This window comes from Symphalangus syndactylus, chromosome 21 (assembly GCF_028878055.3).
Source record: "Symphalangus syndactylus isolate Jambi chromosome 21, NHGRI_mSymSyn1-v2.1_pri, whole genome shotgun sequence".
NCBI classification, from domain to species: domain Eukaryota; kingdom Metazoa; phylum Chordata; class Mammalia; order Primates; family Hylobatidae; genus Symphalangus; species Symphalangus syndactylus.
Window position 1 is genome coordinate 22,255,542 of NC_072443.2, and position 15,978 is coordinate 22,271,519.

The 15,978-nt window shown below is 37.9% G+C and overlaps 1 protein-coding gene across 3 annotated transcripts in view; it reads left to right on the forward strand.

Moving 5' to 3' along the window:
- The window catches only part of CRYBG3 (crystallin beta-gamma domain containing 3), a 137,037-nt gene that overhangs the window by 118,667 nt on the left and 2,392 nt on the right, over positions 1 to 15,978 (forward strand). For all 3 annotated transcript variants that reach the window (XM_055259902.2, XM_055259904.2, XM_055259903.2), the window contains 4 exons: positions 7,029 to 7,168; positions 10,158 to 10,281; positions 14,546 to 14,704; positions 15,691 to 15,850. In XM_055259902.2, the coding sequence (XP_055115877.2) occupies positions 7,029 to 7,168; positions 10,158 to 10,281; positions 14,546 to 14,704; positions 15,691 to 15,850 (583 nt within the window). The remainder of the gene's footprint in view (positions 1 to 7,028; positions 7,169 to 10,157; positions 10,282 to 14,545; positions 14,705 to 15,690; positions 15,851 to 15,978) is intronic.

Below are 15,978 nucleotides of genomic sequence, written 5' to 3' on the forward strand. Positions count from 1 at the left end.
ACAATAAACGCAAAGAATAAAATATCTAGGTATACAGCTCACCAGGGAGGTGAAAGATCTCTACAATGAAAATTATAGAACACTGCTGAGAGAACTCAGAGACAACACAAAGGGAAACACTCCATGCTCATGGATAGGAAGAATCAATGTCATTAAAATGGCCATACTGCCCAAAGCTATTTACAGATTCAATACTGTTCCTACCAAAGTACCAACATTTTTTCACAGAATTAGAAAAAAGCTGTTCTAAAATTCACATGGGAACCAAAAAAGAGCCCACATAGCCAAGGCAATCCTAAGCAAAAAGAACAAAGCTGGAGGCATCGCGCCACCTGATTTCAAACTATATTACAAGGCTACAGTAACCAAAACAGCATGATACTGGTACAAAAACAGACCCAAATGCCAATGGAAAAGGTTAGAGAACTCAGAAATAAAGCCTCACACCTACAAAAATTTGATCCTTGACAAAGCTGACAAGAATAAACAGTAGGGAAAGGACTCCCTATGCAGTAAATGGTGCTGGAATAATTGGCTAGCCATATGCGTAATATTGAAACTGAACCCCTTGCTTTCACCATTTGCAAAAAAAACAACTCAAGATGGATTAAAGACTAAAATGTAAAACCTAAAACTGTAAAAAACCCTAGAGGAAAACCTAGGAAATACCATTCTGGACATGGGCCCTGGCAAAGATTTTATAAGGAAGCCTCCAAAAGGAATTACAACAAAAACAAAAATTGAACATGCACACGTATATTCAGGGCAGCACTATTCACAATAGCAAAGACATGGAATCAACCTAGGTACCCATCAACGTTGGACTGGATAAAGAAAATGTGGTACATAGCCACCACGGAATACCGCGCAGCCATAAAAAAAGCAGAATATCATGTTCTTTGCAGCCACATGGATGCCGCTGGAGGCCATTATCTGAAGCTTATTAACACAAGAACAGAAAACCAAATATGTAATGTTTTCAATTATAAGTAGAAGATAAACATTAAATACACATGGACACTATGAAGGGAACACTAAACACCAGGGCCCGCTTGAGGAGAGAGGGTGGGAGGAGGGTGAAGATCGAAATACCACCTATTGGATACTATGCTCATTACCTGGTGATGAAATAATCTATGCATGAAACCCCTGTGACATGCAATTTATCCATGTAACAACCCTGCACATATAGCCCAGAACAGAAAATAAAAGTTGATAGAAAAAAAATGAAAATATACAGTTCTACAATACCTAAACTGAATGTATTTTGGGATTTAAAGGAAACACACCCAGCAGGGTTCTGGACTGCACCCCTAATTAAACATATTTCTATTCCTATAGTGAAATTTATGCACAGCTACACAAATTGGGTAATATTATAAATAGACTTCAATTTATTCAGGTAGAGTTTTGTTGACTAGGAAAAAAAATTTGATTTTAAAGCTTTTTGGATTTCAGAACAATGAATAAGGTATTGCACATATATATCTATGGATAGATACAGATATAGGTATATAACTTAGAACAATAATTCCCAGCACATAGTAAGTGCTATGTATGTTTCTACTGTTATTGTCACTTAAATTATTTAAATTATTATTTTAGTTGATGGGATGAGGAGGAACAATGATTTTTGTCTTTTTTTGTGTTGAAATTTGCATTTATACAATTTGGTCGAGTATTCTTTTTCTTTGACGACTACATCTTCCTTTGAGAAACTGTATCCTCTTTGCATGATTTAGACTTAATCCGGCAGGAATGTCCTGTTAACTGCTGACATCTAAGAAGAGCTTTTAGCCACAAATGGTTGGCCAGCTTCTAAGTTAACATGGACTAAGGCCAAGACATTTGCAGAGCTCAAACTGTAATCAAATATATTTTTTTATGCTTGGAAAGTTCAGATTACTGTGTCATCTTCAGTTTTAAAGATTATTAATAGTTAATCTCTATTCCTATTTTCATGTTAGGGAAATGTATCAGAAAAATATGATTTTAAAATATTAATTGTTCTTCAGTACCCTTTATTTCCAAAAGATTATTAACCACCCCCCATCATTCTGCCCAGGTTAGCACTGTGTTGACTTTCCTAATCTTCCTAACCTTTAAATACATTTATAATTCAAGTATACTTATAAATTAAATATTTAAATTAAAATAATTTAAAGTAGAAAAAAATCAAAGCTTCAAAACAGTAGATGTTCTCAAATGTAAAATTTGGTAGTTGGACCACATAATGATATCCTACTGTTGTTGTTTACGAGAGGTGGGATATTTTTCCACACTGGTTTATTAGCTGTCTCTCTTCTTTGGTTAATGCTATTGGCTTACCTTCTTTGCCCATTTGTCCAGTAGGTTTCTTAAGAGTACTCTTACTAATTTATATAAGCTGTTAAAATGTTTCAAATATTTTCTGTCATCTTGTACAATTTTTTCTCAATATCCCTGCATCGTTATTTTTAAAAACATAGATGTTTACACATATTTGGTTCCCTCCATCAAGCTTTTTATCTTTTCTTGAGATACATTTCTAGAGGTAGAATTGATAGAATCAAGGGATTGAATTTAATGGCATCTCAGTGACAATACCAGCCTTTTGAAAAATATCTTTGTAGGCATTCTGCAAAAGGAAGAGGAAAAATGTACACAGGTCAATTTTTCTTAGAATAATGCTTAGTATTTAAATTACTTTCTCATAATAGGCTTTTAGATTTTTTCCCCATCTGGGATATAAAACAGTTAACCTCATGTAACCAGTAAATGCCTTTGATGTAGATGTCTGTTGCTCTTTCCCCAGCAAGCTCTTCTCTGGGGAGAGTGCTGCTGATTGTTGACTTGGAGCACTGGCCAGGCTCCTTGCCATCTGCTCTTCCTCACTAATCAGTAACTCAACAAGTAGATGTGTGTAAAAAGGTAAAGTGGAATACTTTCTAAAAATCTGGAGAGTGAAGATGTTGAAAAAAATCCACCAATATAGTCAGGGCTGTGGATTTTTATTGTCTGCTTACTTTCGGTTTATTTTATAAACTGTTGGGATGCTTCCAATTTATTTTGCAGATAGCAGAAGAGGTGCCTAACCTTGCCTGTGGCCACTCGATAACTCAGTGATTAGAGATGAGTTTTTATTCCTGGTGCAGTCAGTGGTGTCTACTGAGGGAAAATCAATGCTCCTAGGTAGCCTGTCCATCTTAGCTTATGGTCTCACTGCACACAGCAATTGTTACATTCTTTGCCAGTATCCTCTAACCCCTAAATCTGTACTGTCCAACACCATAGCACTAGCCACCTGTGGTTATTTAAATTAATTAAATCCCTTGATCACACAAGCCACATGTGGCTAGTGGCTGCCATATTGGAGAGTCCAGATACATTTCTATCACTGCAAGAACTTCTTCTGGAAGATGCTTTAAACTTTCCTTGATCAGCAGACAGTGTTGGCCACATAATGTAAAGAAATTTATTCACACATTTCCAGATTTTAAATGGAAATTTCTTAGCATCCTTTTTATTTTTTTTTGAATTCTATACCATGTATTATTTAAATTCATTAAAATTCATTAATTTCATTAAATTCATATTTATCTTTTCAAGAAAACCAACTTTTCATTTCATTGATCTTTTGTATTTTTTTGGTCTCAATTTGATTTATTTCTGCTCTGATCTTTATTTTTTATTTTTATTTTTATTTTTTATTATTATACTTTAGGTTTTAGGGTACATGTGCACAATGTGCAGGTTTGTTACATATTTATCCATGTGCCATGTTGGTTTGCTGCACCCATTAACTCGTCATTTAGCATTAGGTATATCTCCTAATGCTGTCCCTCCCCCTCCCCCCACCCCACAACAGTCCCCGGAGTGTGATGTTCCCCTTCCTGTGTCCATGAGTTCTCATTGTTCAATTCCCACCTATGAGTGAGAACATGCAGTGTTTGGTTTTTTGTCCTTGCGATAGTTTACTGAAAATGATGTTTTCCAGTTTCATCCATGTCCCTACAAAGGACATGAACTCATCATTTTTTATGGCTGCATAGTATTCCATGGTGTATATGTGCCACATTTTCTTAATCCAGTCTATTGTTGTTGGACATTTGGGTTGGTTCCAACTCTTTGCTATTGTGAATAGTGCCACAATAAACATACGTGTGCATGTGTCTTTATAGCAGCATGATTTATAGTCCTTTGGGTATATACCCAGTAATGGGATGGCTGGGTCAAATGGTATGGCTCGTGGGGTTGGCATCCTTTTTCTATCTTTCCTTTTATTTCAGAGTTGGAGTTCATCCTTTCCAAAGTGATCTTTTTCCTCATGAACTGATGGGAGGCAATGGATTGTACCTCTCCCTCCTTCCCTGGAACATCCTTTTTGCCTTGCAGTGTTCAGCTTCTCTCTATTCCATTACCACCTTCTACAAAGCATGCCCATAGGCCACTACCCCGTTTCCCTCCTGCTCTTCATCAAATTTTTCTAATAGTCTGTACACCTATTATAGCCTGCACAGCTTCTCAGCACTTACTCTTCAGCCCTTACAACCTAGATTTTAACTTCATTTCTGATATGGTGCTGAAACAGCACTCATAGGGTTACTAGCTGCCTTCTGATTGTCAAACCCAAACAGCCTTATCTCAGTCACCTTCTTCCTGGACATGGAAAGAATTTGACGCCATGGGGCAAGTCTTCCTTATAATTCTCTTCCTCCTTCACTTCTACAGTGTAAAGGGGTTCTGTTTTGGCTGTCTTCTCCTGATTCATTTGTTCAGTCACTTCCACCTCCCATGTTTCATCATCGCCCACCTGTGTATGTCAGTGCAGTTCTAGTTTCCTTGCATTTCCATTTTCTTATCCATAGCTCTAGTTATTACCCAGATTCTGAGAATTCCCAAACCCAACGTCTCTAAACCTGGTCTTTTCCTGGAACTCAAGATCAAAAGGTCCAGTGTATGTTGGACAACTCTGTTAAGATTATCCTGCCTCTATCTCAACATTAAGACATCTGGGCATGCTTTCCTCTCGATTTCTTTATATATGACAGATTATACCAGCATGTCCCAAGCCGTGACTTTTCACATTTTTCCTCACTTACTGATTCCATTTGTTTGCCTTAGCTAGCATGTCTGTTTTATCACTGTGATATTAATAGTCTTCCTGGCCATCCCTTACTCCTAACCTTCCCTCTAACTCCTGTTTTAAGTCTGGGTCTATTTTTCTCTGACCTCATATATTGCACCAGTACTGGTGCCGTTACTTCCATTCTCTCTATTCTTCACTCATGCTGTTGTCAGACAGATTTCCTGAAGGCCATTAAAAAATACATATACACAATGCAAACGTGTAATAATTACCAACTTAATTTAATAATACCAATTTAAAATAAATATTCCCGTGGTTCAAAAGTCAAAATATACCAAAAGGCACTTAGTGAAAAACTTTGCTCCCACTTGTGCCCTTTATCTTCTCTTATGCAGTCTTCCCAACAGGCAGCCATGGTTACCAGATTTTATTTTTTAGAAAAATTTTAATGTGTGTACAAACGCATATATATGTATGTGCACAGAAATTTTCCTTCTCTGCAAATGGTAGTATATGAAATATGCTTTTCATACCATCCTTTGTGTTTATTTCTAAAGAATATATCTTGATCTTTCATAAAGAGCTCCTCATTCTTTTTTACAGCAGTATATGATTCTTCTGTGTATGAACCATAATTTATGTAACCAGTCCTCTCCTGATGGGCATTTAAATCATTCCCCACCCTTCACTGTTCCAAACACTGCTGCAAAGAAAAACTCTTTCGTAAGTCATCCTTCTCTTATGCAAGTATAAGCAGGTCCCTTGTGAGGGTCACTGTGAAAGCCTGTTATTTTCTGCCTGTTCATTTACTGTTCTTTGACCCTCCACTGCCCCTGCTGCCAATGCTTTGCTTCTTAAGTACCGAGTTGCAGTTGCTTCAGCCCACTCATAGTCCTTAGTTCAGAAGCCTTCAAGGACTTTCCACTGGGAATAGATCTGTCTCTGTCCTGTCAGTGTGGGAGGAGAAGCAAGCAGTGCAGTGCACCATAACAAACCGTGGGAGCACTTGCCGCTGTTTGCTGTTGGGCTGACTTGCCGTACCCCCAACATGTCCCATGTGTTTCTCTTGCCTTGCTTTGCACAGAGTGTTTTCCCTCTGATCACTGTCTTCTTTCCAGATCCACTGCATCCTTTGAGACTGAGCTCACAAGCCACCACATCCATGAAGCTTGATTCCTGCTCCCTTCTGCTAAAAATAATCTAGCTTTCTACTGAGGACTCTGACACAGCATATCTTTTTCTGCGCTGGATTACATTACAATATCTGTGCAGTTTTAATTTAGCTATTTGTTAGTAATTCCCCAGACACAAGGATAGATGGTGCCTTGTTTTGTCATCCCCCCAAAAGTCTCTTAACATGGTGTCTTGCATACATTAATGAATGAAAAAGCAATATTGAGTCTATTCTTGTCTGACATGATGGGTTGAAGAAATACTTTTAACGCAGAAATCACCACCATGCTTGTGCATTTCAGCTTTTTTTCTTAATTAAAAATGCCTTTATTCTTCCTCCTAGGAATATTTTTAAGAGCTTACCACCACAAAGTCTTACATTCCTAGTGACTGCTCCTGTGACCTCCTAGAAATGAGGGTGCCATTCCATTCCATATTTATTCTGTTACCAGCTAAAAGCATTGGCAGGACTAATTATGGTCCATATTACAGTACCACAAGACCTTAATCTGTGATTTGGAATCATGGGTCTCTTTATTATGGCTGTTTTTATTATGAGATTGATTGCTTTTCTGATAACTTGAATTTTAATTTACAAAAAAGTGAATAAAAATTATTAATAAATCTAATCTTTCCAGTGCAGTTTTGACTATAGCAACCTTAGGGAGTAAAACAGTAAACTCCATGCATTTAAGAATACAATGGATCCAGGGTACTCTGTGTTCAGACTGGGATGTCACTGACATATGGCCACTCCTATGGTGATGCTTTCTTTTTCTGCTAATAGGTTTTTGAAGAACCCTCCATCAGCCTTTTTGCGCTGGAGCATTGTGAGGGAAGAGAGTTACATCTAGAAGAGGCTGTGAACTCTGTTCTGAACAAGGACCTGCACTTCTACACCCAGTCTGTGTGGGTAAAAAGTGGACTGTAAGTATGGGAGAAAGGCTTGGTCTGGTTCAGTTACTATTTTAAGACAGAGTTGCACAGTTGCAAACCAAGTCCACTGTGTAGTAGTATGCATTCAAGTGGTCTTGAGGTAGAGCCCTTTGGAAGAGAAGGGCTACCATATGGTCACAGCATGTGTCATAGAGTAGGTCAATCAGATGACTTTACCCAGTTGAACTTTCTTTTCAGAAGAAATTTCAATATCCCAGCAACTTTGGTTAAGACAATTTCCTGCTTAAGGCAAGTGACTGCTGGCAAGACCAAGTGTGGTGTTGTTTTTTGATTTAATAGCTGTGTATTCTAGAGCAGTTCCCTCCAGGGTACTCACTTGCCAGTGGACTACACTGGTTGGCCTAGCCTGCCTACCAGTATTGTTGTTCATTTAGGTTATCAGTCAGTCAGGGTAGACCCAGGGGCCTGTGCTTTTACAAATTAGAAAGCTGTCTTTAAGAAAAAAATTAAAATTATGATAGAAATATTAGATATGAATGTGAATATTTAGGACAGAAATGGTGAGAAGCCTGCAAGTGAGGGGCCTTGAAGTTGAAGCTCTATTTACTTCCTGGAAAATCTGCCTCTGAAGCCATTTCTGAAGAGTCTGACATATAAACCAGCCCCTACTCCTGCTTAGTAGGAGTGTCAGTGTTCTGCACTGTTAGTGTTCTGGTAGCAAAAGTCAACTAAAAAAACACACATAGCTCTTGACGGTTAATAAAAAAATGGCTTTAAAAGTTTTTCTATGGGTTTGAAATTCTGTGATAATCAACTGTTGCTGGTTTAAATATCTGGGGATAAAGAGAAAGCCAATAAGATAAGTGGAGTTGAAAATTAAGCAAACTATTACAATAAATGGCTTTTATATTATACACATGTATAATAGCTTAAATTTTCTTCTGCAAAACATTTTAAATGGTTTGATGTTTATTCAAACAAATTGATTTATTCTAAGCATAAGATTCCAATATATTATTTACCAATTAACTAAATTTTACATCCCTGTGATATAGGTCTTTCACAACATTTTAATACACTTCTTTCCATTTCTGAGTGAAATTGATACTTGACTCACTTCTGAAAATTTCTCACTTTATTTCATTTTTTTCTGGAACACTGGTGCCATTTTATCTTGACATTCTTATTTCTTCTCTTTGGCTTATTAGCCACCTACTCTCACTGTTCCAAATTCTCTTTAAGAGAATTGGAACATGGAGTAAGGAACAGTGAAGGCTGCCTAAGGATTTTCCTAGGTTACAGAATACTACTTAATGTACAGCCAGCTTCCCTTAATGACAAGTTGGGTTTGTTTTAATCCCCATGCTATGCCACATCTTTGATCTGTGATGATGACAACCATGCTTAAATGCACCATCCCACACAGTTTTCCAACTGTGGAATTCATTTAAATCAATATATAATTAGGTACATTTTCCTAAAATCTTACCTAGATTTTATAACTGAAATTTCCCTGACTGTTTAAAGAATCTGCAGCGGGAGAGGCAGCTAAGCCTGTCTGTGGTCATGCTGACCTGCCTCTGCACCAGTCTGGCTGATTAGATTTGTGTAGGAAGGAGGGGTCAATGGGCCATCCATCTCGTTCATCTCTCCATAATTTGGCCAAGTCTGATCTTGGTTGTGGGGAGCAGGGAGGACTTTTCTTAGTGGTGGTCAGGTTGAGTCAGTCATCCCTACCCAAGCTTTTCATAGCTGTTAATACATCAAGTTTTCCTCAGCTCTTCCCTTCTCCCCACAACTTAAGCACAAGTTGATATCTTTTCCTGCATTACCTGAAGTACAAGTCCCTAAGGAATATTGCACTTTGTGAGTTTTATAAGTTTTTACTCTGGAAAATCGAGGGGCTGAAGTTGCTGCCATAGCAGCACAAGCAACCCTCTGTAGCTTGTGTCCTAAGCCCTGGGTGACCCTGTTCCTGAGCTCTGGTCCATCTGATAAGCAGACTGCCTTGCCTGCTGCTGGTGCTTTTTGCCGCATCCACAAGGCTTTACCTCCCTTGTTGTAAGCCAGGACAACCCCTGCCACAATTCCAGGTGCTTTATCAAAATAAAGCAAGGCAGCCATCTCATCCTCCACACACTTTCTTAAAGCACTGTGTACACTGACCTTGAGTCCTGCTGAGAATTTCAGGTGCTCTTAGTGACTCCAGCACATTCTCTTTAGTCATCAAGCCTAGTAATCACCTGAAGTGGTGCTCGGCAGACTTTTTCTATAAAGGGCCAGATAGTCTTTTCAGTTTGTGGATCATCTGTCTGTGTCATAACTACTGAAGTTGCTATGGTAGTGCAAGAGCAGCCATAGCCAATCCTTAAAGCAATGGGCATGACTGTGTTCCATTAAATAAGTCTTGAGACTCCAGACTCCAGACTTGAGACTCCAGTGTACTTTTACACATTTTAATGCTGCTAGTGTTGAAGGCAAGGGTTTGGGGGAGGATTCCCAAAGGAGCTGGGCCTTGAAGAGGGTGATGGAGAACTTCTGTGAACAATTCTAAGAAGTCTTGGTGGCTTTGGGGAAGCTGTGGAGGGAGGAGTGGAAGAAGATATGTCTGGAGAGTTCACTGGAGCCACACTTAGAGGCCCTGAAGGACATGTGATGGTGACAGTGGGGGCAGAAGTGTGATTTTCTGCTGGTTAATAGGAGGTTATGGTCTGCCTTTAAATGTTATAATGCTATGACAATGTTATCAAAGGAATATAGGATTTCAGAGATGGAGGAAACCTTGCATTCATTTTGGAAGAAAGGAAACCAGCATTGTAACTGGAACCCAAATCTTCTGAGTCTAGGCCAGTGGGTTTTCTCCTATACCTCCCTGATTTTTTGTTAGGAAAAAATTGCAATTTTAAAAGTCTGCAAACCTAGAAGTTTATGAACCCTATAAGGCAAAGTGCAGATACTTTTGATGAGGGTTGGTGTTTTGTTTTGAAGTACACTACTTTTTTCTTTCTTGTTCTCATAGATGGATAGCTTATGAAGGATCCAATTTCTTGGGAAGACAAATCCTACTCAGGCCTAATGAGATCCCAAACTGGACAGCATTCAGCAGATGGAAAACAATTGGTTCCCTCCGTCCTATGAAGCAGGTAAGGAGAAAAGAACCATAAGATTCCAAATAGCTTGCTTTTGTGGTAGAAATGTCATAAACCACAGCGTCTGAAATAATGATCATTTAATTTAGTTTGCCATCTACATAGTAGGGGGAGTGAATTAGGATGCGGATATCTTGTACATTTTAACCAATTTGTAAGATTGTATCTAAAGTCAACATTGGATTTCAGTTTTCAGTCCAAAGCCTCATTGGCCATGTTCACTTTTCATGGAAAACTAAGATATTGTAAGTTCTGTGGCAAACCTTGGTAACAGGAATGAACTTTGATACTGTACTAGTTTTAATTTCTAAGCATTTAGATATTCCCCTCCCTACTTACATAATACTCAGGATGGATCCTGGCAATTTAATTAAAATAAGTATTTATTGCACACCTACTGCTTGTCAGTCTTCTGTTCAAAAGCTTCCCACTGCACTTGGAATACAATCTACCCCCTACCCCACCATGCTTCTCCAACCTCGTCTCTCACATGGTTGTGTCACAGGCATCAAAGTACAGAGTGCTTTCCCACTAAGACTTTTAACATGGGCTGCACCCTCTGTGTAGTGTTCTTCCCTCATTCTTTATTTGACTAGTCATCCCTGTAAATTCTACTTAAGTGGCAGGTCCTCAAGAATGCCTCCCCCACCTTCTCTCCCAATCTACAGTAGATCATAAAAGACCTGGGGTTTCTTTTTCTACAAAAACACTGTATGCAGTTTATAACCCTAGCGTTATGGTTGGATCGGGGTCTCTCCTACTCTATAGAAAACCCTGTGAAGTCAAGGGCTGTGCATGTTTTGCTCATTGCTCTACCCCTAGTGCCTGAAACAATGTCTGGAATATTGTAGGAGCTGAGGAACTATTTGTTTAATGAAGGAATGAATATATCAGTGGATGGATCAATGATATTATGCAAAGTATAATGGAAAATATAAAGATAGATGTGATTTCTGCCAATGTTATTAAAGCTTACATTTTTGTTGGGTAAAACATGTCCAACTCAAAGCAGTAACATAAAATGCAAAACAATGCAATAATTATCCAAAAGCCACAGGCAGTCCCTGGTTCAGAGAAAGGAAGTATCAACATGTGTAGGAGTAATGGGGAGGTTTCATGGAAGGTGGAAAACCCAAGTGAAACTGCCCGGGGTGTGACGGCCCGTGGATATAGCGTTAGTACCTCTCTCTAATCTCTTTAGAACACTTTCTTGCTTGATTCCAACAACAGTCCTTTGAGGTAGGAATTATTACCCCCATTTTCTAGTTGGAATAATAAGGCTCTGAGAGAATAAGGCTCCAACTGGAAAATGAGGATAATGATTCCTACCTGTGACAATAAAAGCACATCAAGTGTCAGAACCAGGATTTGGACCCAAATCTACTATGCTTTAAAATCTGTGTTAAGCAACCACTCTACTTTCTATCAATCAGCCTAAGATCAGCACTTAGTACCACCTATTTCAGGCACTGAGCTGAATATAGCCTAGTGGATCTAAATGCTGAGGCTCTGATGTTCTGACCTGACACTTATTTAACCCTTACTTAAGTGTTAAATAAATGGTAGCCAATAAAATATTAACCTAATTGGTCTTCTCTCACCCTCTTCACATGCACACATGCACACACACCATGCCCATCCCACCACTCATGAGTTCTGTTGATTCAAATCCTGGCTCTGCCATCTGTAAGCAGTGCAGCTTGGTGAGTCACTTCATTTCTTGGCACCTCAGGTTTCTCACTGGTGAAGCACTGATCACATTGCTTACATCTCATTGCTGTGACGGTTGAATAAGATAATGTATATGAACAGTCTGATATGGCTGTGGCTCATATTGCTATGGTAATACTTATTTTGAAAGTATTTTATTATTATTATTCACAATGTCCCTTGAGATGCTCTTTTGAGGGATACTGAAACATTAGTGGCTTTCCTGGCACAGAGTGTGTGGTAGATGATCTCATGACCTTTTACATCTTGCTTATTCCCCACTCCTATCATGTGGAACAGGGAGTAAGCCCACTGAAAAGCCATCAGAAAAAGCAAAGTAGAGATAGGAATTCAGTTTAGCTTTTACTAACTACATAATAATGCTGACCCTCTGTTGTTGGAGACTTTAGTAGCCAAGTTCAACACTGAAAATATGTTCCTCATTTTTTAATGGTGGTTCCTTGTTGGGGAAGAAGGATGTCCCTGCCTATTGTTCAAGATTCTCTGGTAAAGGATAGAACAGCCACCTCTACTTTTACAAGGAAGTTTTTTTTTTAACAAGAATAGTATGTTATTTTCTTTCATTGCTTTAGGAGCTACCTGATTCCTATTCTGATTAAACATTTAATTTCAAAATAATATTTTAATAGATTATTTTTCCTTTTATTTAGGTCACAGTTTTGAAATCCAACAAAGGAATTCTGAGTTTCTAAAATAGTAGTTTGTGGGTCACATTTAAATTTGTGGTAAGGCTGTTGGTATTGCTTTGGTTCATATTCTTGTTTAGAAATTCAGGACTAATTAAAATGTGATCCTCTTTGAGGCTGGGAATTAGGAAGTCACTAAGGTACTTACAATGTATATCAGTGTTTTTAAGTATAATTACAGAGCAGTCAGACTACAAATGTGTAATAAGGGTAATTAGTACCTTGCCTGAGTTAATTGATTAAAACTGTGATGTTTGGTCCTAAAGTAATTGGAACTCTGTCATCTGTGAAGGTCACGCCTGTTTTCTTATATGTACAAGGTAATGAAAATGTAATAAAGATATACTGAAGCCTCAAGAATTAATAATTGCAGCGGGAGATCAGGCTGAATTATAGACATTTAAGTACACTACTGTTGCATTGTTAATGTTAGAAGTAGGGATTTGAAACATTTAAAACATTTTGCCAAGTAGAGATCTTGTTCGCCTGCTTTAAATGGCCAGATAATTTGTCCTTCTATTGGCTTAAGTGCTGAGAATGTGCATTTCCTTAGGAAGGCTTAATTACCAAAATTCAGTTGGCTTCACGTTGATCTATCAAGTTTCAAAAATAGTAGACTGTTCATTGGTTCTCTTACCATATGACCTATTGCATTTACCTAAGCACTTATGTTTCTTAGCATGAAAGTGCTCTCTTAAGAGACCATTTGTTATTACTCAGCCAGGGTTCTAATTGGGATGGCAATGAGATGAACCAAAGGTGGGGATGTTGGGTGTCATGTATCTTATTACATTAAGGCTGGAGGCCTAAGTCATAGGGCTGAAATAATGGCTTCTATTGTGCTTCAATTATGTGCCCTGCCCTTTCATTGTCTTACACTGCCACCTTTGGAATTTGTCTCTTATTCCCTGTGCCTAAGAGCAACTAGTACATTTCAACATAGGTCTGAGAGCATCCTGGTTAAGAGGAACCTGGCTTCTTTACATCTGTGTTCACCTTATTTGTAAAACTAGTACTTTCTTGTACTTGTACTTGTAAAACTTGTACTTTCTTAATAGGTTTTTGTGGTTATTCTGACAAATAACATAATGGCACAGAATGCATTTAGCACGCTGCTTACACATACTACGTGTTCAATAAATATTAGCTATTCTCCTTAGAGGCAAGTCCCAGGTTTAATATTTTAAAACTTTTTTGTTTGTATCTTAACACTTCCAGGCCAAGGGGACGAAGTCCTTTGTTACACAATTTTTGAGTACCTAAGTATAGTCATTAAACATACATGGTCTCTACTTTTGAAGAAATAAAGGTCTTACATAAACAAATAATCACAGCTACTAGTGCCCTCAGCTATCTGGGTTTTTCAAGACCTCCCAGGGCCAACTTACGGCATTTAGTCATAGCTCCACAGTATGTCTGATTACTTGTCTTTCTGAAGTTGTTAGAAAATCCTTGCAGGTAATACCTTACCCTTATTCTAACTAACTCCCCTCCTCCCTCAGCACAGCTGGGACACACTATTGAATGAAACTCATCAAGTCCCTATTCTTTACCACCCCACTCCTCGCCACATGGAATTCTAGTGGAAGAAACTTTTACTTTATGCTGTTCAAAAGGGCACTTTTCACAAAGTGTAATAGAGACTGTACAATTTAAGCTTTGTGCTCCATGGCCTAAGGATTTACCATATTAATTTATGCAAATTTACTAAAGGGAATAAGAGTGAAACTGATATAACTAAGATAGTTACCTCTCACTTTCCCTCCCAGCTTTCCTCCTCTGGAAGGATTCATTTCCAGATTCAAAAGTTTATTTCTAAATGGCTGTTTCTCCTGTCATAGCCTGCAGTGTACATCAGAATAAAGAACCGTGCCCAGGATGAATATCTGACAGTCACTGGAAATCTAGCAGACACCAGGGCAACATCTGTGTGCATTTCTCCCTATAGTGGAAAGAATACTCAGATCTGGCACTACTGCCGAGGACTCTTTAAATCCAAGGTAAGCAATCCCACTGATACAGTACGCCACTTTCTGCTCTCAGTTTTTTGTTTTGAAAACTAGAATCTTGTCAAATCAACTGGCATGATAAAACAATGCAACTTCTTAGAAACAGGTGTTGATTATAAAAATACTGCCATATATTACTAAAACATTTATATAAAATTGACTTAATTTTTTGATCTAGAAAATCCAGTTTCAATTTTTAAGTAAACACAAAGGTTATCACATACTATGGATATACCTAAGTGATTTTTTACAACCAATGGTATAAGTCACCAGATCTAAGTTGGACAATGTGCTTTTGTAAGATGTTCCTTACTTGATGGCCCAGGTAAAATCAGCCGTCTCTATGATTCTAAATATGTTGAAACCCTTTCATTTTCAAAGTATACAAAGAAGAAGAAGAAGTAGAAGAAGAAAGCTGTTATTGGAAGAAGCTTAGAAAATAAAATTTAGGGTTCTTTTCTATGACCCTTCCGTTATGTTTAATGTATTGGGAATAGAACACTAGTTTAAAAACATTCAAACTGTGTTTTATTGTATCACCAATGGATTATCTACTTTTTCCCATGCTTCAAAAATGAAAAACATTTAAAAGTAATTATTGTCTGGATATCTTTAGCCCATCATGCAATGTTTTCATAAGAAAACCAAGCTCAACATAATACATTTTAAGCAAACAGGGATTTAACATTTAATTCCAATTCAGCAAATCTTTATTGAACATCTGTTGTCAGATGTAGACATCCTATTAAAAACAAGTACCTCTATTTCAGTTGGTTTATTTCTGTACCATCTCCTACCCACAGCCATAAAGAAGACATTAAAAAAGGCTTACTGAAATTATACTATATAGTATTTTTTTAGATAAGACACACACACACTTCATGTCTATGATTTGTTTACCTAAGATAAAAGGGACCTAATTCAACTTACTTTAGCAAACATACTACTGCCAATTAATCATTTCTTAACCCTTTTAGGCCAATGATACATGTCTTGATGTGATTGGTGGCCGGGACACACCTGGAGCTAAAGTAGCTCTATGGACTGAACATGGGCAATTCAGGCAGAAATGGAGACTGAATAAAAATGGAACTATCAGCTCTTATCTCAGTGATCAACTTGTCCTTGATGTTAAAGGTGGGCCTTTGATGATACCCAATGTTGTGTCCCTGGATATTAGTTTCAGTTCCAAATTTCCTCATTTTGGGTAAAGGACATCCTTATGTATAAGAGAAATGTTAAGTCATTTAAAATTATGCTTGAAG